The sequence below is a fragment of the Lissotriton helveticus genome, chromosome 3_1 (assembly GCF_964261635.1).
Source record: "Lissotriton helveticus chromosome 3_1, aLisHel1.1, whole genome shotgun sequence".
NCBI lineage: Eukaryota > Metazoa > Chordata > Amphibia > Caudata > Salamandridae > Lissotriton > Lissotriton helveticus.
This window is the reverse complement of record NC_136061.1, coordinates 489,109,098-489,135,047: the sequence shown is the minus strand read 5'-3', so window position 1 is coordinate 489,135,047 and position 25,950 is coordinate 489,109,098. Positions and strand designations below refer to the sequence as shown.

The 25,950-nt window shown below is 43.6% G+C and overlaps 1 protein-coding gene across 4 annotated transcripts in view; it reads right to left on the bottom strand.

Moving 5' to 3' along the window:
* The window catches only part of ANKAR (ankyrin and armadillo repeat containing), a 1,199,016-nt gene that overhangs the window by 448,187 nt on the left and 724,879 nt on the right, over window positions 1-25,950 (bottom strand). For all 4 annotated transcript variants that reach the window (XM_078680368.1, XM_078680367.1, XM_078680369.1 and 1 more), the window contains one exon: window positions 20,029-20,273. In XM_078680368.1, coding sequence (XP_078536494.1) covers window positions 20,029-20,273 — 245 coding nt within the window. The remainder of the gene's footprint in view (window positions 1-20,028; window positions 20,274-25,950) is intronic.

The window sequence follows — 25,950 nt, the reverse complement described above, 5'->3', positions numbered from 1 at the left end:
TCACCTTCGTGCCATCTAGATTTCAGCGCGTTCTGCTGCCTTGGAACTATTCGCACAACAGACTGCTACTGACGACCCACCCCCAGGCAACATCTTCTGAATTTTCATAATTTGAAAGAACTAGTAACATGTCCTCATCAGGAATTTCCTCTTCAATCATCTCATCAAGAAATTGCCACGGTCTCTTCATTGTTTAAATGTTTTTACTGTTTTTGTTTTGTTGTATATATTTATAAGTTATTAAAGTTTTATATTCCTACTACTTTGTTGGAGTGCTATATATTTTTAATGTGACACATAATTGTAAAAACTTTGATGTACAAAGAGTCATCCCTGGAATCTTCCGCTTCAGGCTCGGTCCCCTCCCCAATCACAATACAGGATGGTTTTTAGATAGTATGAACACGTGTGGTGTGACGGATCTCATCGGGTGTGGGCCTTGATCTACTATAACTCCTTTGAAGAGGGGTGATTCTTTACAGCTGGGGCCATAAACTACATCTGCAGGGCTAGCTGATAGCCTAGGACCGGCCTGGACAATCGGACACAGAAGAAGAGGAGTGTCAGAGGGTGCGGTAGTGAATAGGGCGAAAGGGAGGTGTCGGGCGGGCACAGAGTGTGATTCTCAGGGAAGAGCAGCGCAGATGGGGGAAGGTTTATTGCCCATGCATAAGACAGAGAGCGGGGGTGAGCCTGGGGAAGATGCTTGCGAGGGTGGGGAGCCATGCTACGAATCGACAGCGTGCAGAGAGTGGGTCTGGTCAAGGCATCTAAAATGGCTGCCGTGCACAACAAAAGTGTGGCATTTCAAAAAAGGCAAGATGGCGCAGACAATGTTTTTCAACACTTCCTCATTTCCTTCGAATCGAACGTTAACAGACGTTGGTGCATATTGCCAAATTTAAGCGATATTTATCGCTAACGATGCTTAGCAACGAATTTTTTTACCGCTAAGCATCGTCAGAAATTATCGAAGATAAACCTTGCTATTATCAAGGTTTATCGCAAATGCGATAAAAAACGGCCGCAATGCATGAATATCGCTAAAAAGTCAGCGATATTCATGCATTACCGAGCTAATGCTCTTAGCCATGTTATCCACCTCCCATTGGATAACATGGCTAAGAACTGCTCAGGGCAGGTGTTAGTTTTTGGAGATATTCGCGCTTAGCGCGAATATCTCCAAAAGTTGGTAATAGGAGATAGATATCTTGCATGTTGTAATGCAAGTTATTGTGGTATATGGAACTCATACCATAATCTCTCAGGAAAGCAGAAACTGATCCTTTTGGGACCGCCTGAGAAGGCCTATGGGGTGAGGGGTACTCTACTTTGCCCCCTTTTCACGTTCCGAACTATTTTATTTTACTCTCTTCTGTAATTACACAAAATGGCAGCGATAAGATGCATCAGAGACAGACAGTGAGAGAAAGGAGGCCGGAGATGAAGAAGAGATGTCAAATACACATTGGAGATAATATAGTGGAAGAAGGAAAGTAAATATGAGTAAACTTACCATGTAACATAAAAATGTTCCACTCTATACTATAAGTCTCATTTTATACTACAATCACTTCGCTACAACCTCATAAATTAAAAATAAAAATGAATAATGTCTCAAACAATTTTTGTATTTCTAAATATAAATTTATTCTTCTGAATTTTCAAAATTTGAAAGAACTAGTAACATGTCCTCATCAGGAATTTCCTCTTCAATCATCTCATCTGGAATCTCCTCATGAAAAGTCTGCAATGATGATTCTTGTAACTCTATGGTCTCCAAACATTCGATAAATTCGCCATCAAGAGATTGATCCAAAAAATCATTCAAGTCATCTCCTCCTTGTGAGAATACTTCATTATTGGTGCTGTCAATTTCAATAAATGTAGTGGATAATTCAAAAGAAATTGCCACGGTCTCTTCATTGTGAGCCATTTTATTTTGAAATTGCTTGCTGTAAATTGCAGAAAAAAATAATCACTTTCATTTATCGTTTTTAGTAATACATAATATAAAACTAACTTTATCAAGTATTTAGTATAACAGAAGGACTGTAAATAAATAACACAAAACATTTTTCAAATTATCTTAAAGTGTACAACATAGTTCCCCTTACAAATTAACAACTCACCTTTTTAAAAGTAGGAGAAGTGTTAGTACTGTGTAAACCAAACACCAGAAATTGAGCACCAAAAATTCCTCACAAATGTACCTCAGACAGTAGTATCACAAAATGGCTGTGGTTTCCTCTCATTTTAGATATATACATAACCAATTAACTTTCATCACACACAAATACAAAACCAAAGTAACATTTTAATTGGTTCTAAATTTCAACACTTTCAAATGTGTTTTCCCCATGCAATTTTCCATAGGACATTTAGATACGTCTACAGCCTGAATGGCTGAACGGAATTACACCAAACTTGGCAAAATGGTACATCAAACCTAAGAGGTCAGGGAGGATCTACTATGCCCCCTTATGGTCATTTGCCCCTTCGCTTTGGCCTCCTCTTGTCTCTCGATCCTACCGAGAGACAAGATGGCGGCCGCTACGGACTGTTTGCAATGTTTACAGACGCCGGAGAACCAATCAGCTTCGCAAAGCTCCATTACGCGAAAAGTAAGCAGAGCGCTGTTACAGATATATATCTTTTTTTGAACGTTAATTTCTCAAAATCCACTGGAGCACATATATTGAGACCTAGCAAAGGCACATCGGGCTACCAGTCCCTACAATTTTGCCAAGTTTCGTGCAAATCCATTCAGCCGTTCGATTATTATTATTTATTTATTTTTTTGCCCCGCGGGGCCCTTTTAAAACCTCCACATCAAACCTAGAGGGTCAGGGAGGATCTACTATGCCCCCTTATGGTCATTTGCCCCTTCGCTTTGGCCTCCTCTTGTCTCTCGATCCTACCGAGAGACAAGATGGCGGCCGCTACGGACTGTTTGGAATGTTTACAGACGCCGGAGAACCAATCAGCTTCGCTTCACAAAGCTCCGTAACGCGAAAAGTACGCGAACTGGAGCGCTGCCTGGTCCGCTGTTACAGATATATATCTTTTTTTGAACGTTAATTTCTCAAAATCCACTGGAGCACATATATTGAGACCTAGCAAAGGCACATCGGGCTACCAGTCCCTACAATTTTGCCAAGTTTCGTGCAAATCCATTCAGCCGTTCGGGCTAAAAGTGAGGCCAACCGCCCTATGGAAAACTCAATGTTAAAAACACGTTTTGGGACCCCCCTTTTTTCTCGGCCCCTCCTTGACGAAACCCCCCCAAATTTTCAGGGGCTGCTCAGAAGCAAAATGTTCCATTTTCCTGAAAATTTCAGCCAATTCCGTCCCCAAACGCCAAAGTTATTAGACATATAATTTTCAAAAATCCCATAGAGAAAAAATCCTAACTATATATACCTACTGGCGACCGCCAGTAGGTAATATATATATATAGATATATATATCTATATCTATATATATGTATATATTGATATATATATATATCTATATATATATATACATATATATATATCTATATATATATGTATATATATATATAGATTCACTGAAAAAACCATAGGTTATAGACCATATATAGTTAGGAATTAGCATTTACAAAACCTTGAAAATTCACTGAAAAAACCATAGGTTATAGACCATATATAGTTAGGAATTAGCATTTAAAAAACCTTATTTTACTCACACAAAACCATTGAAATTCCATATATAGTTAGTTGCACTAACTATATATTGCGCACCCGCAATCCACTGCTGATGATGTCACATATTACATCATTCATGACATGGTCAGTGACATCACTGATGACATCACTGATGACATCTCAAATGACATCACTGATGACATCTCACTTGACATCAATGATCACATCACTGATGATATCATTCATGTGACAATACAATGCATCTCCTCACATTTTAATATAACCTCTGTTTCACCCAGTGTTAAAAACAGAGTATAATTTTTGAAACCATTGACACACCAATACTAGTTACTACATACGTACTCACTGATTCCTACGTCTACACACACATTCACTCATTCACCCATACAATCATTCATACATACAATCACTCATCTTTACAACACTATCATATGCACTCATACACCTATACAGACACTCACACTCTGCCACTCATCCATGGAGTTACTCACACACCTAGTCAGTCCTGTAAAGAATCAATCACACTTCCATTTTCTACTCTATACAGTTAAACATAGAGCACCTTACGTTTTCAACCATATACTAACACATACTTACTCTCTTATACAATCATTGATACAAGTACACATTGATCTGTACAGAGTCACACACCTCCCATCCAGCCACACACACACTCAGTCTCCCATGCAAATACTTGGGCAATCAATCAATAACCCATATAGTTACTCATATAGCTACTGATCAACACATGCAGCAGTTTACAGAACAACAGACATAATGATGCACAAATTAAGACAGTTTAGTCACTAACCCATGCACTCAGTGAGACACATTTAATCACTCACTCATACATTCAGTCATGCACCTACTAAATCCTTCGTCCAGACACTTATACATCCACTCATTCTTCAATATGTAAGACATATTTTAACTTTACAGAAACATAGTCACTGGATGTTGTCATCAGTGATGTCATCAGTGATGTCATTTGAGATGTCATCAGTGATGTCATCAGTGATGTCACTGACCATGTCATGAATGATGTAATATGTGACATCATCAGCAGTGGATTGCGGGTGCGCAATATATAGTTAGTGCAACTAACTATATATGGAATTTCAATGGTTTTGTGTGAGTAAAATAAGGTTTTTTAAATGCTAATTCCTAACTATATATGGTCTATAACCTATGGTTTTTTCAGTGAATTTTCAAGGTTTTGTAAATGCTAATTCCTAACTATATATGGTCTATAACCTATGGTTTTTTCAGTGAATTTCAATGGTTTTTTAATAGCAAATATCATAAGCTGTCGAATGTCAAGTACGTGGTAAGAATTTTTTTTTTCGTGTTTATGCACACTGATCTGCTTTGATTGCTGCCCCCCACCCCTCATTTCTATTAGGAGTACTCTCTCTTTGCAGATAGTGAAGGGTAGTTAACGCAGCCCTTTCCCCCTTTGTAATCCGTCGTGCCTGCTTCTCTCTCCATTTGATTGATTGTTCTCTTTGGTTCATTCTCTATTTACAAACAAGCACAGAGTCGCAATACTCTGTTTAGTCTTTGCAGATAGCGAAAAATCGTGTAAAAAAACAAAAGGAATCGAGCAAAATCAGTAGGCCACTAATGGGATCTCTTTTGACCTCGCTAAAATAGAAACATTAGGAACAACCTGTTGAAAATAGCAATGCGTATGTATATAAGCGGCGTTCATTTGTGTTCACAGTACCCCTTGTTGATTGTTTCAATCGAGCATTGAATTGTTCGAAGTTAATTCTCTTAACGATCTTCTCTACCTGCAAACGAGGAAGAATAGGAATATTCTATCTCCCTTTGCAGATAGTGAAGGGTAGGTAACGCAAGCCTTTAACACGTCGTACCTATTTCATTCCTCATTGATTGATTGATTGTCCGAACATTGACTGTTTGGGAATTAGTTCTTTTTGGAGGTATTCCCTGTTTGCAAATAAACGTAGGAAAATCTTTGCAAGTAGTGAAAGGGTACGTAATGCGGACCGTTCTCCCCCGTTGTAATCTGTCATGCCTATCTACTCCCCACTGATTGATGCACCTTTTTCACCCGGACCATTTACTAGAGATACGTCATCTGGCCCGACCAGAGAGCACCCCTAGTGAAAAGGACATATGCAATAATAACGAAGTGATCACTGTATACTGTTAACAGAAACTTTACCATGAAACAACCTGGAAAGAAAAAAATAGGAAAACGAAAATCAGTAGGCCACTGATGAACATGAACTTTTATTAAACAACGAACAAAGAAACGATAACATAACGTAATGATAAAACCTATTAATGTCCTAGAAACAAGAAAACGTTAAAATATGCCAGTGGTGAGAGACCAGAAAAACAGTAAGAGAAACCAAATCACCCCTCGCTGTCCCACCGCCTGCCACGCCAAAAAAATCGATAGACTAGGGAAAATGCAAGTCAGTAGAACATCCACCCCCACTCTGGAAACTTCCAAGGTGGGGCAGGGTTCCGGCTACGCCCAGCCGGGAGCAGCCCATATAAGGCAGGTCCTGCTGCCACGCCTCGGCCAGGAGATCCTAACGTAGGGTGTAGCCGGAGGAGAGGCCGAGACCAGCGGGACCCGGCCAGGGGATTGCCTTTACAACGCTGAACAGTTGCAGGGGGGGGGAATGTCTCCTCGACCCTCCCCTCTCTCTCCCAGTCCGGCCGCGGTGGCCCTTGAGAGTTGCAGGTAGTCCCGCCACATGCTCTTCCGGTCCGACCACCAACGGTCGGGGGGCCGAGGCCGACGGGATCCGGCTGCAGCCGATAAACCAAGAAACCCGTTCATGGGGCCAGAGCCAGGGGCGTCCGGCCGACATCCACCGGAAGCCCGGCCCGAAGACGGACGGGACACTTCTTTCTTTTATAATGGCTGCGACAACACTGGAGGGGGATGTCTTGCACATGCCTCCGACCCCCCCCTCGTCCTCATCGCCTGGTCCGGCCATAACAAATCTCAAGCGAGACGCCGTGGGGTGCACTGGGAGGGAGAGACGGTGCGAACAGGCCTCTCCCGCCTCCCCAGGTGGAGGCTTCCCAGCTGCACCCTCAGCGCTCCAGGCGGTGGCATCCTAACAACTACAGTGCTGCACAGTTTCGGAACGACCTAGATAACGGTTCTTCCACTGTGGCCATGCTGCAACGTCTCGCCCGGCAGGGTGGAGCCCGTCCGCTCATGTGACCCCGCGATCGCCGGTAGCTGCCGAACTCTCAAAATGGCGGTCGACCTGGCAAGAGCGGGCCCAACATAAAGAAATGGCCCGGTCACTGGTTGACTCCACCACCGTAGTCCTCCACGACCTTGAAGATTCTAGAGGAGCCGCGGGAGTCTCCGACCCCCGATGGGGAATGACTGCCATGATCGCCCGTGGAGTGACGAAACTGTATCCGCGGGACGTCGGCGCTCCCATGCTGGCGCCAGCCTCACTTTGAATTACTACAATCCTGCAGACCTTACTTCCGGTGAAAGCACAGTGTGACCCGGTAGGAAAAATTATTGCACCCCCTCCCCTTTTTGACTGATAGTTCAAACCACCGATCCTTTCCTTTGCCCTTTTAACGGAACTTTGGACTGCCTCCCCCTCTTTTACATTTTCTAGAGAAAACAAAACATTAACCACTACATTAGCATAGCAGTTGACACCAGAACTGTTTTCAAATTGAAAACCAACAACATCTTCAACAGAATCCTTTTTGTTTCTGCTGTGACCCTGCTACAGCACAGGCATTGTCCCCAGCAGTAATTCTGCAATGCCGGTAAGAATAGCTGTGGTGCCTACTGGACTCACTCACCCCCGCGGCGCCCCACGCCGTTTTTTGCTGGGCGGCAACTTACTAGACATCACTTTCGTGCCATCTAGATTTCAGCGCGTTCTGCTGCCTTGGAACTATTCGCACAACAGACCGCTACTGACAAGAATATTTCATTATTAGTGCTGTCAATTTCAATAAATCTATTGGATAATTAAAAAGAAATTGCCACGGTCTCTTCGTTGTTTAAATGTTTTTACTGTTTTTGTTTTGTTGTATATATTTATATGTTATTAAAGTTTTATATTCCTACTACTTTGTTGGAGTGCTATATATTTTTAATGTGACACATAATTGTAAAAACTTTGATGTACAAAGAGTCATTCCTGGAATCTTCCGCTTCAGGCTCGGTCCCCTCCCCAATCACAATACAGGATGGTTTTCAGATAGTAGGAACGCGTGTGCTGTGACGGATCACATCGGGTGTGGGCCTTGATCTACTATAACTCCTTTGAAGAGGGGTGATTCTTTACAGCTGGGGCCATAAACTACATCTGCAGGGCTAGCTGATAGCCTAGGACCGGCCTGGACATTCGGACACAGAGGAAGAGGAGTGTCAGAGGGTGCGGTAGTGAATAGGGCGAAAGGGAGGTGTCGGGCGGGCACAGAGTGTGATTCTCAGGGAAGAGCAGCGCAGATGGGGGAAGGTTTATTGCCCATGCATAAGACAGAGAGCGGTGGTGACCAGTGCCTGGGGGAGATGCTTACGAGGGTGAGGAGCCATGCTACGAATCGACAGCGTGCAGAGAGTGGGTCTGGTCAAGACATCTAAAATGGCTGCCGTGCACGACAAAAGTGTGGCATTTCAAAAAAGGCAAGATGGCGCAGACAATGTTTTTCAACACTTCCTCATTTCCTTCGAATCGAACGTTAACAGACGTTGGGGCATATTACCAAAGTTAAGCGATATTTATCGCTAACGATGCTTACCAACCAATTTTTTACCACTAAGCATCGTCAGAAATTATCGAAGATAAACCTTACTATTATCAAGGTTTATCGCAAATGCGATAATAAACGGCCGCAATGCATGAATATCGCTAAAAAGTCAGCGATATTCATGCATTACCGAGCTAATACTCTTAGCCATGTTATCCACCTCCCATTGGATAACATGGCTAAGAACTGCTCAGGGCAGGTGTTACTTTTTGGAGATATTCGCGCTTAGCGCGAATATCTCCAAAAGTTGGTAATAGGAGATAGATATCTTGCATGTTGTAATGCAAGTTATTGTGGTATATGGAACTCATACCATAATCTCTCAGGAAAGCAGAAACTGATCCTTTTGGGACCGCCTAAAAAGGCCTAGGGGGTGAGGAGTACTCTACTTTGCCCCCTTTTCACGTTCCGAACTATTTTATTTTACTCTCTTCTGTAATTACACAAAATACCAGCGATAAGATGCATCGGAGACACACAGTGAGAGAAAGGAGGCCGGAGATGAAGAAGACATGTCAAATACACATTGGAGATAATATAGTGGCAGAAGGGAAGTAAATATGAGTAAACTTACCATGTAACATAAAAATGTTGCACTCTATACTATAAGTCTCATTTTATACTACAATCACTTCGCTACAACCTCATAAATTAAAAATAAAAATAAATAATGTCTCAAACAATTTTTGATTTCTAAATATAAATTTATTCTTCAGAATTTTCTAAATTTGAAACAACTAGTAACATGTCCTCATCAGTAATTTCCTCTTCAATCATCTCATCTGGAATCTCCTCATTAAAAGTCTGCAATGATGATTCTTGTAACTCTATGGTCTCCAAACACTCGATAAATTCGCCATCAAGAGATTGATAAAAAAAATCATTCAAGTCATCTCCTCCTTCTGACAATATTTCATTATTGGTGCTGTCCATTTCAATCAATGTAGTGGAATCATTCAAGTCATCTCCTCGTGACAATATTTCATTATTGGTGCTCTCAATTTCAATCAATGTAGTGGAATCATTCAAGTCATCTCCTCCTTGTGACAATATTTCATTATTGGTGCTGTCCATTTCAATCAATCTAATGGAATCATACAAGCCATCTCCTCCTTGTGACAATATTTCATTATTGGTGCTCTCAATTTCAATCAATGTAGTGGAATCATTCAAGTCATCTCCTTGTGACAATATTTCATTCTTGGTGCTGTCCATTTCAATCAATCTAATGGAATCATACAAGTCATGTCCTCCTTGTGACAATATTTCATTATTGGTGCTCTCAATTTCAATCAATGTAGTGGACAATTCAAAAGAAATTGCCACGGTCTCTTCATTGTGAGCCATTTTATTTTGAAATTGCTTGCTGTAAATTGCAGAAAAAAATAATCACTTTCATTTATCGTTTTTAGTAATACATAATATAAAACTAACTTCATCAAGTATTTAGTATAACAGAAGGACTGCAAATAAATAACAGAAAACATTTTTCAAATTATCTTCAAATGTACAACATAGTTCCCCTTACAAATTAACAACTCACCTTTTTAAAAGTAGCAGAAGTGTTAGTACTGTGTAAATCAAACACCAGAAATTCACCACCAAAAATTCCTCACAAATGTACCTCAGACAGTAGTATCACAAAATGGCTGTGGTTTCCTCTCATTTGACATATATACATAACCAATTAACTTTCATCACACACAAATACAAAACCAAAGTAACATTTTAATTGGTTCTAAATTTCAACACTTTCAAATGTGTTTTCCCCATGCAATTTTCCATAGGACATTTACATACGTCTACAGCCTGAATGGCTGAACGGAATTACACCAAACTTGGCAAAATGGTACATCAAACCTAAGAGGTCAGGAATGATCTACTATGCCCCCTTATGGTCATTTCCCCCTTCGCTTTGGCCTCCTCTTGTCTCTCAATCCTACCGAGGGACAAGATGGCGGCCGCTACGGACTGTTTGGAATGTTGACAGACGCCGGAGAACCAATCAGCTTCGCAAAGCTCCGTAACGCGAAAAGTACGCGAAGCGGAGCGCTGTTACAGATATATATCTTTTTTTCAACGTTAATTTCTCAAAATCCACTGGAGCACATATATTGAGACCTAGCAAAGGCACATCGGGCTACCAGTCCCTAATATTTTGCCAAGTTTCGTGCAAATCCATTCAGCCGTTCGATTATTATTATTTTGTTTTTTTTTTGCCCCGCGGGGCCCTTTTAAAACCTCCACATCAAACCTAGGGGGTCAGCGAGGATCTACTATGCCCCCTTATAGTTATTTCCCCCTTTGTTTTGACCTCCTCTTGTCTCTCGATCCTACCGAGAGACAAGATGGCGGCCGCTACGGACTGTTTGGAATGTTGACAGACGCCGGAGAACCAATCAGCTTCGCTTCACAAAGCTCCGTTGCGCGAAAAGTCCGCGAACCAGAGCGCTAACCGGTCCGCTGTTACAGATATATATCTTTTTTTAAACGTTAATTTCTCAAAATCCACTGGAGCACATATATTGAGACCTACAAAAGGCACATCAGGCTACCAGTCCCTACAATTTTGCCAAGTTTCGTGCAAATCCATTCAGCCGTTCGGGCTAAAAGTGAGGCCAACCGCCCTATGGAAAACTCAATGTTAAAAACACGTTTTGGGACCCCCCTTTTTTCTCGGCCCCCACTGGACGAACCCCCCCCAAATTTTCAAGGGCTGCTCAGAAACAAAATGTGCCATTTTCCTGAAAATTTCAGCCGATTCCGTCCACAAACGCCAAAGTTATTAGACATAGAATTTTCAAAAAACCCATAGAGAAAAAATCCTAACTATATATACCTACTGGCGACCGCCAGTAGGTAATATATATATACATATATATATATATATATTCCCTAAAGCAGCTCACTTGCTTGGACTCATGGCGCCTCTGATTCCGGTGCGGAGTTCGTCAGCAGAGCCTCGCCGAATCAAAATCACCACAACTTCCTCCAAGGAGAAAAATTAGCACGCACTCGCCAGGACAATCGTGTTCCCAATTCTTTCTTTATTTCATCAGAAAGCAATATTCCCAGGTCACAAAAAACGACGCGTTTCGTTATCCCCTGATAACCTGCTCACGGTTACAACAAACAGGTTTGAATTCCCCATTAAGAGTGTTTAAAATGCACCATGTGACTCATGATGTCACTTTCACAACAATGCAGCAGGGTGTTCTGGTATGTGTAGGCAAAGACAGTATGTCAATGATTTAAACTCAAATTTTATTTTATTTCATACCCGGAATGAGTTAGGTTAGAGTCGATGTTTATTCTTATTTAATTGCGGCAATCGCTTTCATTATTAAAGATTGGACTGCAGAATTATGACCCTTGTTAATTTTATGCACTCATGCCAACTCTTTTTTAAGGGGGATTGTTTTATTCATTTTAGAGCGGGAACAGTTTGACATTGGATCCAATGTTTGTTACACATAAGATATTTCTTATGTTTATATTTCACCAATGGGTAAGGTACACCGTTATGTTTATGATATACACTCATTTCGCCCTCCAGTGGGCTCACTCAATTTGTTGGAATTCTATTTAGGGTTATTGTAGATCTTTTATAGTGGAATTAACTTCATTTAAGCCCACCAGTGGGCTATCCAACTATCTTGTGGTGTGGTGTGGCTCACTGGTTAGAGGCGGCAGACTCGGAAGCAGAAAACGGCCCGGGACCAGGGTTCAATACCCGACGCGGCTGGGTCGTGGACCAGGGTCAACGGACTCGATAATTCTCGCCTCGGTGCCTTCTCTAACCAGGGATCACACTCGGCAACTCTGGGCATTAGCTTGCCTCATCTCTACAATGGCCCCCCACATTCGCCGCGGATGCCTGGTTTCACCTTGGAGATACCCAGTAGGGACCATCTCACAGGGATAGCCAGGACGGGTTCCCCAGCGGTCTACAGGGCAGCAGTGCGCTTTACAAGACACATACATTACATTCTTTTCATTTTTTTCTTCAACCTATATACACTATGGGGCCGATTATGATCGCGGACGGACTTGAGTCAGTCCGCGATCACCGAGGATGAGGGAACGTCCGCATGGGCTGCGGCGTTCCCTCCTGTGCTATTAGGATGTGACCGCCACCCTGGTGGTCACATCCTCTATTTTTAACATTGAGGCGGGTGCAGCTTCAAGCTGCACCCGCAGCAATGTTAAAAATGCACGCATTGCATTTGTATGTAGAAAGTGGCAGGCACCGCGCGGTGCCTGCCGCTTTCTGCATACAAATACAGGGGGGTACCATAGGTACCCCCCATGTGCACCCCCGACCCCCCCTTCACCTAGGGGGCCCGCAACGGGCCCCTGCAGTGAAGATCTGTCTGCTTTTCAACGGCGGTAAACTCGCCGCGGAAAAGAATATCTTGGCAGCAATCCTAATATGGCGGACGGTGTCTGAGAGACACCGCCACCATATTAGAGCTTTTCCGCCGCGGTTGTAAGCCAACCGCGGCGTAAAAGCGGCGGACGGAAACCAGGACCCACCAGCCATCCTAATGTGGCGGTGGGTCTTTGGTGGGTCCGCTGCGGTTTTTCCGCATCCTCCGGGCCGGCGGTGGCTTCCGCCGGCCCGGAGGATGCGGAAATTCCGCAATCATAATAGGCCCCTATGTATGGATGGCTTGTCAGTGTTCTGTATGTGTTTGAAATCAATGTACCGGTGTATCTCACCAATACTAAATAATAAAATATAAAAAATTAAAATCCCACTCTATGTATCTCAACACACACATTACCTACTGGCGGTGGCCAGTAGGTAGTTATAGGTAGGACCTAGTTACCATAGGAAAATCGCAACATTCTAAACCCAATAACTTTGGCGCTGGTTGACGAATCTTCGCGACATTTTTAAAACTCATGGCCCGCTCTGGTCTGCTCCAATCTTGAAAGTTTCAGGTGATTCGTAAACGGGGGCAGAGAAAAAATGGGGGTCCCAAAACGTGTTTTCCCCATGCAATTTTCCATAGGAAACTTTAGACATAGCTACAGCCCGAACTACTGCTGAACTGAATAACACCAAATTCAGAAAGATCCCTTTTTGTTAAATGATGTAAATCCAGTCAGTAGTTGCTGAGAAAAGAAAAATTAAAAAAAGTTTCGATATCTATGGCCGCGGAGGATCCGCGTACCCTCCCGATCACGAGCTTTATGCTAATTGGCTGTCAACACTCCAAACCAGGAAGTGTTGGCAGTCATCTTGTGCCTCAAGAAAAGACAAAAACAAATGCCCAAAACATGAAAAGGGGGCATGGTAGAACCACCCTGACCCCCTAGGCCTGCTTAGGGGGTCCCATAAGGACCCCCAGGGCCCCTAAAACATTATTATTTTTTTAAATCGCGAAAGTGCAGAGGATCCGCGGATCCGGCAGCGAAAAAAAACAAACGAAGTGTGGGCTCCCGTGCTTCGTTAATATTTAGCCCCCAGTTGGGCCAAATCCCGGGGAAATCTTTTTTTGTAATGGGGATCAAAGGGGCCCCGGGGACCACCACCCCCGGGGCTTTTTAAACATATATGCGGGGGCTCACAGCCCCCCCAGCCCCGGGGACCACCACCCCCGGGGCTTTTGAATTAAATGGGTGGGGGCTCAAAGGCCCCCCCAAGCCCCGGGGGCTTTTTAAACATATTTGCGGGGGACTCTCAGCCCCCCTGACCCCTGCAGCCCCGGGGACCACCATCCCCGGGGCTTTTAAAAATAAACATTTAACCTGTGTGGGAGGGGCTCGAGCCCCTCCACACGCCCAGGGGGACTACCACCTCCCCAGGGCACTAAATATTCAAAATAGGGGCTCCGCCACGGACACCCGAGCCCCAGGAATCAGGCCGGGTAGGGCCACTCAGCCCCCTCTCCTTATAATGAAAAAAATGTAAAGGCAACCCGGCCCCGGGGGAGGGGTTCCCCAGGGCCATATTAGGCCTGAGGAGGGGGGCCTCTGACCCCCCTCCCAAAAAATAAAAACAAAAAAGCAATGCCAAGGCCGGCCCGTGGGGATGGGGTGCCTGGGGCCAATACAGGCCTTAGGAGGGGGGCCACGCAGTCCCCCTTCATAATAATATATAAATGTGGCCATGCCCCGGGGGATGGAGTCCCCGGGGCCGGAATTGGCCATGGGAGGGGGGGGGGGCCCACACAGCCCCCCTTCCTTAACTTTTTTATTATTTTTTTTAAAAAAAGGGTCACACAGCCCCCCTTCTTTAAAAATAAAATAAAATTGGAATTGCACCGGAGGTCCCGCCCTATCCCTGCAGCACTCTGCAAACGCGCACTCTGGTGCATTGAAAGATGGGGAAGTAATTCCCCTTGAATACTGGGGGTCCCTGGGGGCCAACTAGCCCACAAGAAACCTCCAGTATGCGTCAAGAAGCTGCGTTGCAGAGAGGTATTCAGAGGCCACGCCCCTTTTTACACCCTCTGCAACGCAGCTCTGTGGGGCTTACTCGAGGTACCTGGTGGGCTAGACCACCTCTCTGCAATGCAGTGCAGTGAAGCATACTGGAGGCACCTGGTGGGCTAGTTGGCCCCCAGGGGCCCCCAGGGTTGAAGGGGAATTATTTCCCCAACTTAAAACGTGCCACAGGGCCTGTTCGCACACATATCACCTCAGGCCCCGCCCCCTCCCTTCACCACTGTGCAAATGCGCCCCGTAGCACGTTTTAAGTTGGGGATTAAGTCCCCTTGAATCCTGAGGGTCATTGGGGTCCAATTAGTCTACCATGTACCTCCAGTAAGCACCACAAAGCTGCGTTGCAGAGAGGTGGTCCGAGGCCATGCCCCATTTTACACCTCTCGGCAATGCAAATCTGTGGCACTTACTGGACATACCTGGTGGGTTAGTTGGCCCCCAGAGACCCTCAGGATTCAAGGGGACTTTATCCCCCAACTTAAAACAACCACAGGTCGTGTTTGCACATGTCATCTCAGGCCCCCCTCCCTTCGCCAGTGTGCAAACGCACCCCGTGGCGCGTTTTAAGAGGTACTTTTAATCCTCCTGCCCTATTATATACTAGGGGCTTACAGAGGAGGTCATGCTAATCATAGGGGTACCCCAAGGCATAGTGTTCCCTAGTGTATGTAGGTGTTTTCACTGTAGTCTAAGTGTCTTTTAGCATACCACTGCCTCTAGGTCTGGTTAGTCATTGTAAGTTACCACCAGTAGCTGTCTGAAAAAGTTGTTGGCACAGGATGATTTTGTAACAAGGCCTCTTTCTGCTCCTCTGTTAGTTCTTTCTGCACATGTCTTGCTTCTTCCTGCACTTTTCCTCGTCTTTGAGGACTTCTGTTGCTTCTTTCTGCATTTCTTTTGCTTCTTTCTGTGCATTTTTTCTTCTTTCTTCACATATCCTACCTCTGTAGGCATAGTTAGAAACTAGCATTTAAAAAACCTTTGAAATTCACTTAAAAAACTATAGGTTTCAGGCACGTTATAGTTAGGAATTAGCATTTAAAAAAACCTTAGAAATTCACTGAAAAAACCATAGGTTTCAGGCACATTATAGTTAGGAATTAGCATTTAAAAAACCTTAGAAATTCACTGAAAAAAACTATAGGTTTCAGGCACGTAATAGTTAGGAATTAGCATTTAAAAAACTTTGGAAATTCACTGAAAGAACCATAGGTTTCAGGCATGTTATAGTTAGGAATTAGCATTTCAAAAACCTTTGAAATTCACTTAAAAACCATAGGTTTCAGGACTTTTATAGTTAGCTGGACATTTCACTCGTACAAAACCATTAAAATTCCTCCGTTATAGTTAGTTCTGCTAACTATAACTCGCGCGCCCGCAATGCACTGCTGCTGATGTCACATATGACATCATTCATGACTCATGAATGATGTCATCCACTTCAGGAAGGGACTCAAGACCTGGCTGTTCAACTGAGACCTGACAGCACAGTGCCTGGATATCCCTCAGGGTGCTAAGTAGACCTTTACAAATACTACTTGATTGATTGAAAGGATAATTGATCCTAACTCCAGGGCTTGGCGAAGGCAATGCAAGTGTGTTTTCTTAGTAATTCCATGTTGAAAAACAATCTGAAATACTTTGTGACGTGAATGCTTCATCGATCTATATCAAGCGCAATTTGTAGTGTCTCTGACAAGGGTTTTTTTCTTGTCCTCTCCTGGTGAGAGCAGACTGCATGCTGCTCCTTTTAAATTACTACAAGTACACAAATGGGCAGTGTTTTAACGTAGTCGACGCTGTTAAGATGTTAAGTAGGTTTATTGAAGTAGATCATAATGTAGAGTAGATCCAATACAGCAGGTAGTTAAATTCCCCACCAGGAGCAGCCTGCTAGCTGCTCATCCCATCCACCAACTGTCACCACTCACACCAGTCACCAAGCATTCCACTCATGGCCCACGCACCAACATTCCACACAGAACACTCACACTGGCTGAGCAGCTAAGAACAAGATAAGAGAGAACATTATAACAAGATGAAGATACTACACAAAGCACTTGGAAGCTATGCCCATTTGGCCCCGCCCACCTTAGTAGTATACAAAGGTCTACCTGTCTTTTGCCAAGATGATGGATAGCTGAACAAGTGGCCCCATCAGTGCGTTTCCCACTGGTTTTAGTGAGGAGTTCTTGGGGCTGAGGAATATGAGGAAATCTTCACCAAACAAAGAAGCACATACTACATATAATTGAGAGGATAGAACATTGTTTGATGGAGATTTACTTCTTTGTAGTCTTGTTTTCTTTTCTATAGGAGGATTCATGCGATCACATATTTCTGGATAAAGACGCTCCAGGAATAATCACACTGCGAACACACACACAAGGTCACTGGTGACATTTCCTCCTGCTCCATTATGCAGCTGTAGTGCAGAATACATACTGGACATTCAACCAAGGAGGTAGCACTTAGTAATTACCAGTAGAAAGTGTTCTACCTGGGTAGATATTTTGTGTGAAACTTTGGACTGTTGGATAAGAGGGCGGTGCAGTTCCTTTGTGGTTGAGTCACTCACAAAGCTACTGACACACCCACACAGATACTTAGGCACCCACTCACACACTCAGGCACTGATGCACATACTCACAGACCCTCTCAGACATTAACTCTTGTGCCCAGTCACAGACCCATACAGCCACTCACAGACCCATTCAGACAATCATGAACCCCCTCAGACATGTACATCCACTCACAGACCCACTGAGACACTCATGCATCCAAACACCGATCCATATAGCCACTCACACATCCACTCAGAGACTCACACACCCACTCACATATCTACTCTCATGAACTCACTCATGCATGCAAACCCACTGGGACACTCTCACAACTACTCATTGACCCACTGAGACACTCACTCAGACACTCATGCACCCAAACAGTGAGACACTTATGCAGCCTCTCCCATACTCACACAGGCACTCAAACACCCAATGAGACACTCACACACTCACTCATACACTCACTGAGACACTCATGCACTCACTCATACACTCACTCTCAGAGGTTACAGTTAAGAAACAAAATGTTAAAAACCCTAGATATTCATTTAAAAAAACACAAAGGTTACAGGGATGTGGTAGTTAGGAAACAACATAAAAAAAACTTAAAAATTCACTGAAAAAAAATCATACAGGGATGTAATAGTTAGGCTCAGATTGTATTCGTACAAAACCAGTGAAATTGAGCAGTTCTAGTGAGCAAAGCTAACTATAACTTATGTCCCCACAATGCACTGCTTATGACCTCACATATTACATCACTCATAACCTGGTCAGCGACATCACTGATGAGATCTCAAATGAGGGCTCCCTATTTCCAGTCTACACCTTTTGATAAACATTTTACCAAATGACTGACTTCCCCATGTACTAAGCCCAAGTTGCAAAACGAGTTGGGTACACAGCAAATAAATAGGGCGAGCCGAGTCAGAGCCGATTATAGATGGAACAACATTATAGTCTATTAATTCACACATAGGAGGTTCTTGTTCAGTGTACATCCTGTACTCGTCTTTAAAAGTGCTCTTACATGTGATTATAAAGAAAACGGAGGCTCTGTGACATAAAATGTTTGTTTAGGATCACACAATTTAGACAAGCAGGGAAGCCGGTTTTGAGACCAGATTATCTGGTTTCACATTTTGGAATTCAGCTACCAGATTTATCTCTCTCTCTCCAGTTTTACCTCAAAGGCCACTGTTTTGTTTCTGGCATACGAGGACAAAAACAGACACAGACATAGCGGACCCAACTCATGGCCCCCAGACCCAACCACCAAGCCAAGAATGCATTTATTAGGCACCAAATTAAAAAGTAGCCCCCATTAGTGATGAGATAGCTAAAAAAGGGGCAGTTTTAAACTTTTAAAGACCCTGTATTAGTGCTATATGGAAGACCGCATGGATTTGAGCTTGCTGTTGGCAATGTTTATTTTAATATCAGGGAAATCAACACAAAAACAGGCCCAGAAGACCATAACACAGCCCAGTAAAAGCCCAAAACAAGCATTTGCAATGCAATAGGTCTTGTATTTACGAGAGTTTGAGCTATTGGCATTGTAAATGACCATGCAATAGCTTAAACTCTCGCAAATGCGAAACCTATTGCATTGCAAATGCTATTTTTGGAAATGCACCCCATGCTGTGCTTTCATGTTAATGGCGGCCACACCCCTTTCTTTAAGCCCAGCTCGTCTGAAGAAGGGGCGCAGCTGGCATTAAAGTGAAAGCGTGGTATGAAGCACTTCTACAAAAAAAAGCATCTGTTTGTCAATTGACAAAAAAAGTTTTTTCGTAAACGTGCCCTTTGCCACAGTTTCACTTTAATAGCAGTTGCGCACCTTTCTTTAGACGAGCTGTGTCTAAAGAAAGGGGTGTTGTCGCCATTAAAGTAAAAGCGCCGAATGGGGCGCTTGTAAACCAAAAACTGAACAAATTGTAAGAAAAAAGAAACATGCGGCCGTTTTCGGGCTGCAAACAACAAACTAAAGGCCCAGCCACCACATTATCAGTGTGGCGTGCCGAGCTAGAAAAAAAAGAAAGCATTTGGGGAAAGCGTGTCACAAGAGAAAACCATTTAACCAAATACTGCTTGGAGGTTGTAATTAAAGCCTACTGAGTAACAACACATGTAACTGGTTGTCCTAATGGGAGGTTACAAAATGAGACAAGGCGGTGCTAAGTAGAGACTACTAAGCCTATTAACCAGTGAAAAGCCACAGTTTACAAAGGACAATGACAGAAGCCAAGAAAAATATGGGTGTAGAGTGGGCGGGGCTTCAAGTCTGTACCTGAATACAGCATGCCTCGCAAAGTAGCACGTGCACTTCCCAGGCTGGAACTAAAAAGTGTCCAAACACAGACCTGTCAGACCAGCAGTGTCTGGTTGCCCTGTAGGGCAGTACAGTTGTGTATTTTTTGGGGGGGCGGGGGGGGTGGAGATCACGCTCCAAACACCCCCTGAAGAAATACCCGTGATTGCAATGGTAGCTGAATACTAAAGCTGAAATTTTAGAAGGTAATGTAAATTGAGCTTACCAGTTCTCTAATAGTATTCTGGTTATTGTCCACCTGTGCAGCATCAGAAAGAATAACAGCACTACGAGACTGCAGCAATGGCACAGGGGAGTTCAGCAGGTGAATCAGCAGCGGGATGCCACCTGCATTCTCCAGAGCTCTTGCAACAGGCGCTTGTTTGGAGATGTTACTTAGCAGTCCTAAGGCCACTGACTCCAGCGTCACCTGCTTACTTCGGAGCATTTCCACTAGCCGAGGGACCATCCCTGAGTGCAGAAAGAATGAAGACACAAACAATCATTCATTTTAATACCTTAGACCAGTAACTTCTCTAGACATGTTGTCACAGGGACCACAGAAAAGGCAATTGTAAAACTGGCAAGGCCACCAGGATTGGGTAAATATAATAATTGTTATTCAATGCAATCACATTTTAAAAACCTAACAGCAAATGTGCGTTTCTAGTCACCCTGGGTTATTTAGGAAGTGTATCATAACTGGGCTTCATTGTATCCCAGCCTTATTTATTTGTTTGTGTTCCTATAAAGCATGCCTTAGAGCACCTGTATTGTCTTTGGTAACATCCAGACACACAATAAGCACAAAGATATATGAAAGACCACACATTTCTGCTGTGCGCCTGTTCAGTTTTCATATTTTTATTCTATTAATTTGTTGTTCGTGTCATGTCATTGATAGACCACATATAGACCCCTACCAAAACCTCTCAAGCGGAATCCCTTAATTTTGAAGTAAAACATGTTGAGTGTTAAGAGTATTTTTTTTTCTTTGGATGTTGACGGGCCTATGGGAATATAAACAACAATTACTCTGGTTAACACTGTATAGACTGCAACAGTCACGCATTCTTGCTACTACAAGCAACGGGCACACAACAAGATTAAGGGGTCCCCCAATGGAAAGAAACATCAGTGTCTCTGGGTAAACCCAATGATATCAGCAACAAACAACAAAGTGAAAGAAGTCTTGTTTGAATTAATCTCAGCCAATGGTGACCATTGTTTGCCCACTATAAAATTCTGGAAAGACTCCAGTCATGTGCAAATCAGTCTTGGTGCAGTCCAAGATTTTTGGAATTGAAGGTTGAGAAGGATTGTTGCTTCCTTGTGTAAAGGTGTTATAGAAATAGAAGAGGGGGGTCAAAACATCCTAACTAGATGACTGTCTGTCACCTTTTCCTTGATACGAGCAGACACCAAAACACCTATGTGCTATCAAAAGTGAGAGAAAAGCAAACAAAAGGAGACTTTTCAGACACTCACCCCTAGTCACAGATCTGGGTTGAATCCATCATCATTCTTTAGCTCACTTTGCCACCTCAGTTCAGACCCAGCTATATGCAAATCAGTCTTGACCCAGTGCCTCATGGGAACAGTCCAGCCCGAACTGCCAAGCCAGGTCTTCCCTGAACCAGAAACAAGCATCCTGGGACCGGTTTCTAGGTAACATGCTCCACCAGCCAGGCTAGCTTGAATCCAGTGGTAAAGTGAGCAAGGGACCCACATCTGGGCATAGCCTGCCAACTTAGGGCGAACAAAGCAAACACAGGGAGATGATGGACGGAGCGCTGAAACTTTTCAGACACTCAGCCCCAGTCACAGATCTGGGTTGAATCCATCATCATTCATTTGCTCACTTCACCACCTCAGTTCAGACCCCGCTATATGCAAATCAGTCTTGACCCTTTGCCTCATGGGAAACGTCCAGCCTGAACTGCCAAGCCAGGCTAGCTTGGATCCACGTCTGGGCATACCCTGCCAACTTAGGGTGAACAAAGCAAACAATGGATTTAGGCCCAGATCTCTGTACTGGGGTGAATTTACGACATTGTTCTGCATTCTGTCCATCAAGTGTTCTTTTTGCATTTGTCACCCAGAGTGGGACAGGTATGCCCAGACGTGGGTCCCGTGCTCTCCATGCCACTGGAGTCAAGCTATCCTGGCTAATGAGGGCTGAAAGCCTGAAACCGGTCCTAGGATGCTTGTTTCCAAGCCAGGGAGGACCTGGCCTGGCAGTATGGGCTGGACTGTTCCCATTGGATGCAGGGTCAAGACTGATTTGCATATTGCTGGGTCCAAACTGGAATGGCATGGTGAGCAAAGAAACAATGGACTTAGGCCCAGATCTCTGTACCGGGTGAACGTACGACATTGTTCTGCATTCTGTCCATTAATTGTTCTTTTTGCATTTGTCACCCTGAGAGGGATGGGTATGCCCGGACATGGGTACCATGTTCTCCATGCCACTGGAGTCAGGCTATCCTGGCTGATGAGGGCTGAAAGCCCGAAACTGGCCCTAGGATGCTTGTTTCTAAACCAGGGAGGACCTGGCCTGGCACTTCGGTCTGGACTGTTCCCATTGGGCGCGGGGTCAAGACTGATTTGCATATGGCTGAACCCAAGCTGGGATGGCATGGTGACCAAAGAAATGATGGATTTAGGCCCAGATCTCTGTACTGGGGTGAATGTACGACATTGTTCTGGATTCTGTCCATCAATTGTTCTTTTTGCATTTATCAAAAATGAGAGAGACTGCTTATGCGCCTCACTAACCGCTTCAATAGGTGTTCAGTATGTAACAGAAAGTTGGCCTTGCAAATGCTATTTTCACAATAATAAATATATTCAAAGACAGCCAAGTGTAACCCATATGAATTTGGACCTTTAGTCCATTCATGTTATGATGTTTGTAAAAGCAATGCAAATAGTGTTTGCAAACATTTCCAGTAATGCAAAGAATCATCTATGCTACGTGTTCCCCATCTGAAAATGGCCACTGGACTTAATTTCAAGAGGAGATTGGTAGGCATCACCCTGGATGCAGCTACTGCACCCCAAACCATATAACTGCAGCCAGCAGGTATCACATGTGCTAAAGTGATTGAGGAGATGACCTCTTTAAGACTACTGGATGGGGATAGCCATTCTCAGGGAGCCAGATTTGCAGTCGGATTTGTCCCTCACGATCATAGACCCTCAAACAGTTAGTTATGAAAGGTGTGGTAGGTTAGGCAAAGTATGGTATGTAGGTACTGTAACTAGGATAGATAAGCATAGTAGGTGTTATGGCAGGCTGGGATGTTAGTCAGGTATGGTAGGTTAGGTATTGTAGATTAGATTTCACAGGACATACCATTTTTACCTAATATTTAAAAGTTTTCACTATTAAAGTATTTTTATGACTTGCTTATAAATATTGACATTGTTACTGTGAAGCGCAAATGCGTACTTTAATCAAAAACACATATTTTTGCTTATGGATGGGAGGTCAGCTATATTTGATGTACAATTTGTATGCTGGTTGAAATATAAAAAATCCAATCCTTCAGGAGCTGTATACATGTGGTTTATTACTCGCAATGAGAAACCAGACCTTCCCATGTTGAGAATCTCGCCCGGAGGTTTATTTTCCATAATCGCTTTCGGCAAATTGATGTTGCTGATCGCGAACGAGGAAAAAGTATTCTCGCCGAGATGTCATTTTGCTAGCTCGCGGTCGCCAACTTGACGTTGAGGACAGCGAGCAAGCAAAAAAAGACCGCTACATTATGGTACGCATGTGGAGTTCCATCAGGATGGGGGTGACGTGATAATATTTCTTCAGGCCCTGGATGAGGCATGCTGCTGTGTGCAGGATGCCTTTAAGAGCTGCGATTGTGGAGTCTGAGAGAACCATGGATCAGAGCATTACCATCATCCAGATGCAAAGGTACGAGGGATTGCACAGCAGTTCTGAAGTCGCTGTCTGGAAGAAACAGTCTGAGGAAAGAGCTAGTAAAAGGCAGTCTTTTTTCGCAGTGTGTTCCTAGAGGGTGAGGTTGGGATGCATGATGGATTCAAGTGACTTTTCATTTGAGGAAAAATAAGATTTGAAATCTTCAAGTTTCATGTCAATTAGCCAGGTTTGTACTGATCTTGTTTGTTGTTCTAGGCAAATAACAGGACTTCTGTTTTGGACTAGTTGAAATGTATTTAGGTACTGGGCATCCATGCCTGGATGATGTGAAGACAGTGTTTAAGGCATAGGATGTCTGACACAGAGGAGACTTTCAAGAAGAGTTGTATATCTTCATCATGTTTTTGTGTTTTGACGTGGTTAACTGTAGTGGAGCACCAGGCAGCTCCACGTAAAGGTTGAATATGCTGGAGACAGTATTGAATCCTAGGGGCCACATCCACAAGTGATAGGGATCTTTTGTGAGCTGGAGGCGCCCATATGAAGAAAGTGTTGTTGGTTGGAAAGGTTGCAAAACAAAACCAGTGAAGGACATAAGATGGTGGGAAGATTGACTGTGTCAAAGGTGGTATCAGGAGACCGGTACAATCTTCATCTGTGATCAAGAGGGCATCATCTACAATGGGTAAGGTCTCCATGCTGCAGTGTGGTCAAAAGAAAGACTGATAGACGTGCAGGAGATGGTTAGCACTGATATTATCTTGGAGTTGTACATGAACTGCTTTTTCAATTATCTTACCAATAAATGGTAGGTGAGTGATGGGCAGGTAGTTGCGAGGTCATCTGAGTCTAGCATTGGGTTCTGTAGGACTGGGAGTATCTGGCCTGTCTTGAGAGCTTCAGGAAAGGTACCTTTAGTGAGGGAGGCATTGGCAATGGTAAGTAGGGGTAAGAGAGCATCCCCAGAGAAACTTTTGATGAAGGACAAAGGTTAAGACATTATTTCACAAGAAGTGGCTTTGGGGGAGTAGAGTATGTCAGTGAGATCAGGGACAGATAGGGCTTTGATGACTTACAATCATGGGATTCTATGGTGAGGGGTTGTTGTAAGAGATGAAGCAGGCTTGGTGATGTGCTGTCGGAACTTCTGTTTTTTCACCAAAGAAGAGGCTAATGGCATTGCACTTTTTGGGCTTGAGTTACAGCTGGCTTTGTCAGGGGTTGATGCAGTGATTGATTATCTTGATTAGCTTCTGCTGGTGGATCCTTTGATGGTGTTGGTACTGTACTTAGCCATTGCTGTTGTGATAAGCTGTCTGTGTGTTCGTGGAGGAACTTCAGTATCAAGAGGTTATCTGGAGTTCCGTTTTTTTCTCCATTTTCTTTCCTGTTTTAGTATAGATTGTTTATTGTCAGTAAGTTCTTTAGAATACCTGGATTCTGAAGGCTTTGATCTGCACTTGTGTATTTTAATTGGGGCGTGGATAGTCACATAGTTTTCCAAAAAACTGTTGAAGTTGTTTAAAAAAAAGGGTGTTGACAAACAAGTTACTTACCTTCAATAACACATTATCTGGTAGAGACAATGTCTAGCTGCAGATTCCTTCCTTTTGAATTTCCCAGGTGGCAGACTGGATCCGGAAACTTTTTGCGTGAGCAGTACCCATGCACACCGTCAGGTGCTGTGTGAAGTCACTAGCACCAGATGTGACATTGCGGTCACCTATACAGGTACAACCCAGGCACGCGTACATTATTTAATTTTCACGACTTACCATGCCAGAAGCGCAGAGCCATGAAGTGAACTGACTAGTTTGTGTCCTAACTAAGGCCCCAAAAAGGGAGCAGTCTTAGCTCTATAAAAACATCCGCAGAGCGGGGAGGCTGGCATGGATCTGTAAGGAATCTGCAGCTAGATAGTTTCTATACCAGATAATATGCTACCGAAGGTAAGTAACTTGTTGCACAGCAAAGGGTCAAATGTTCATGGAGGTTTGGGGTGCAGGGCCTTGCTCCAAAACAGACGCTATGCTTAGGTATTAATTGTTATGGGATTAATGGCACGTTATTATTTGTTTTTTTTTTTGCAATGTATAGGATCGGAGGATCTTCAATGGAAACCCAATGGAAATATTGGAAAACAGAAGATCTGCAGCTCCAAAAAATTGCATAGAAATTTCTTTTATTACAACAAAAAAACATATTTCAAAAGAATAAGTGGCTCTTATGATAGCCTTTGACTTCTAG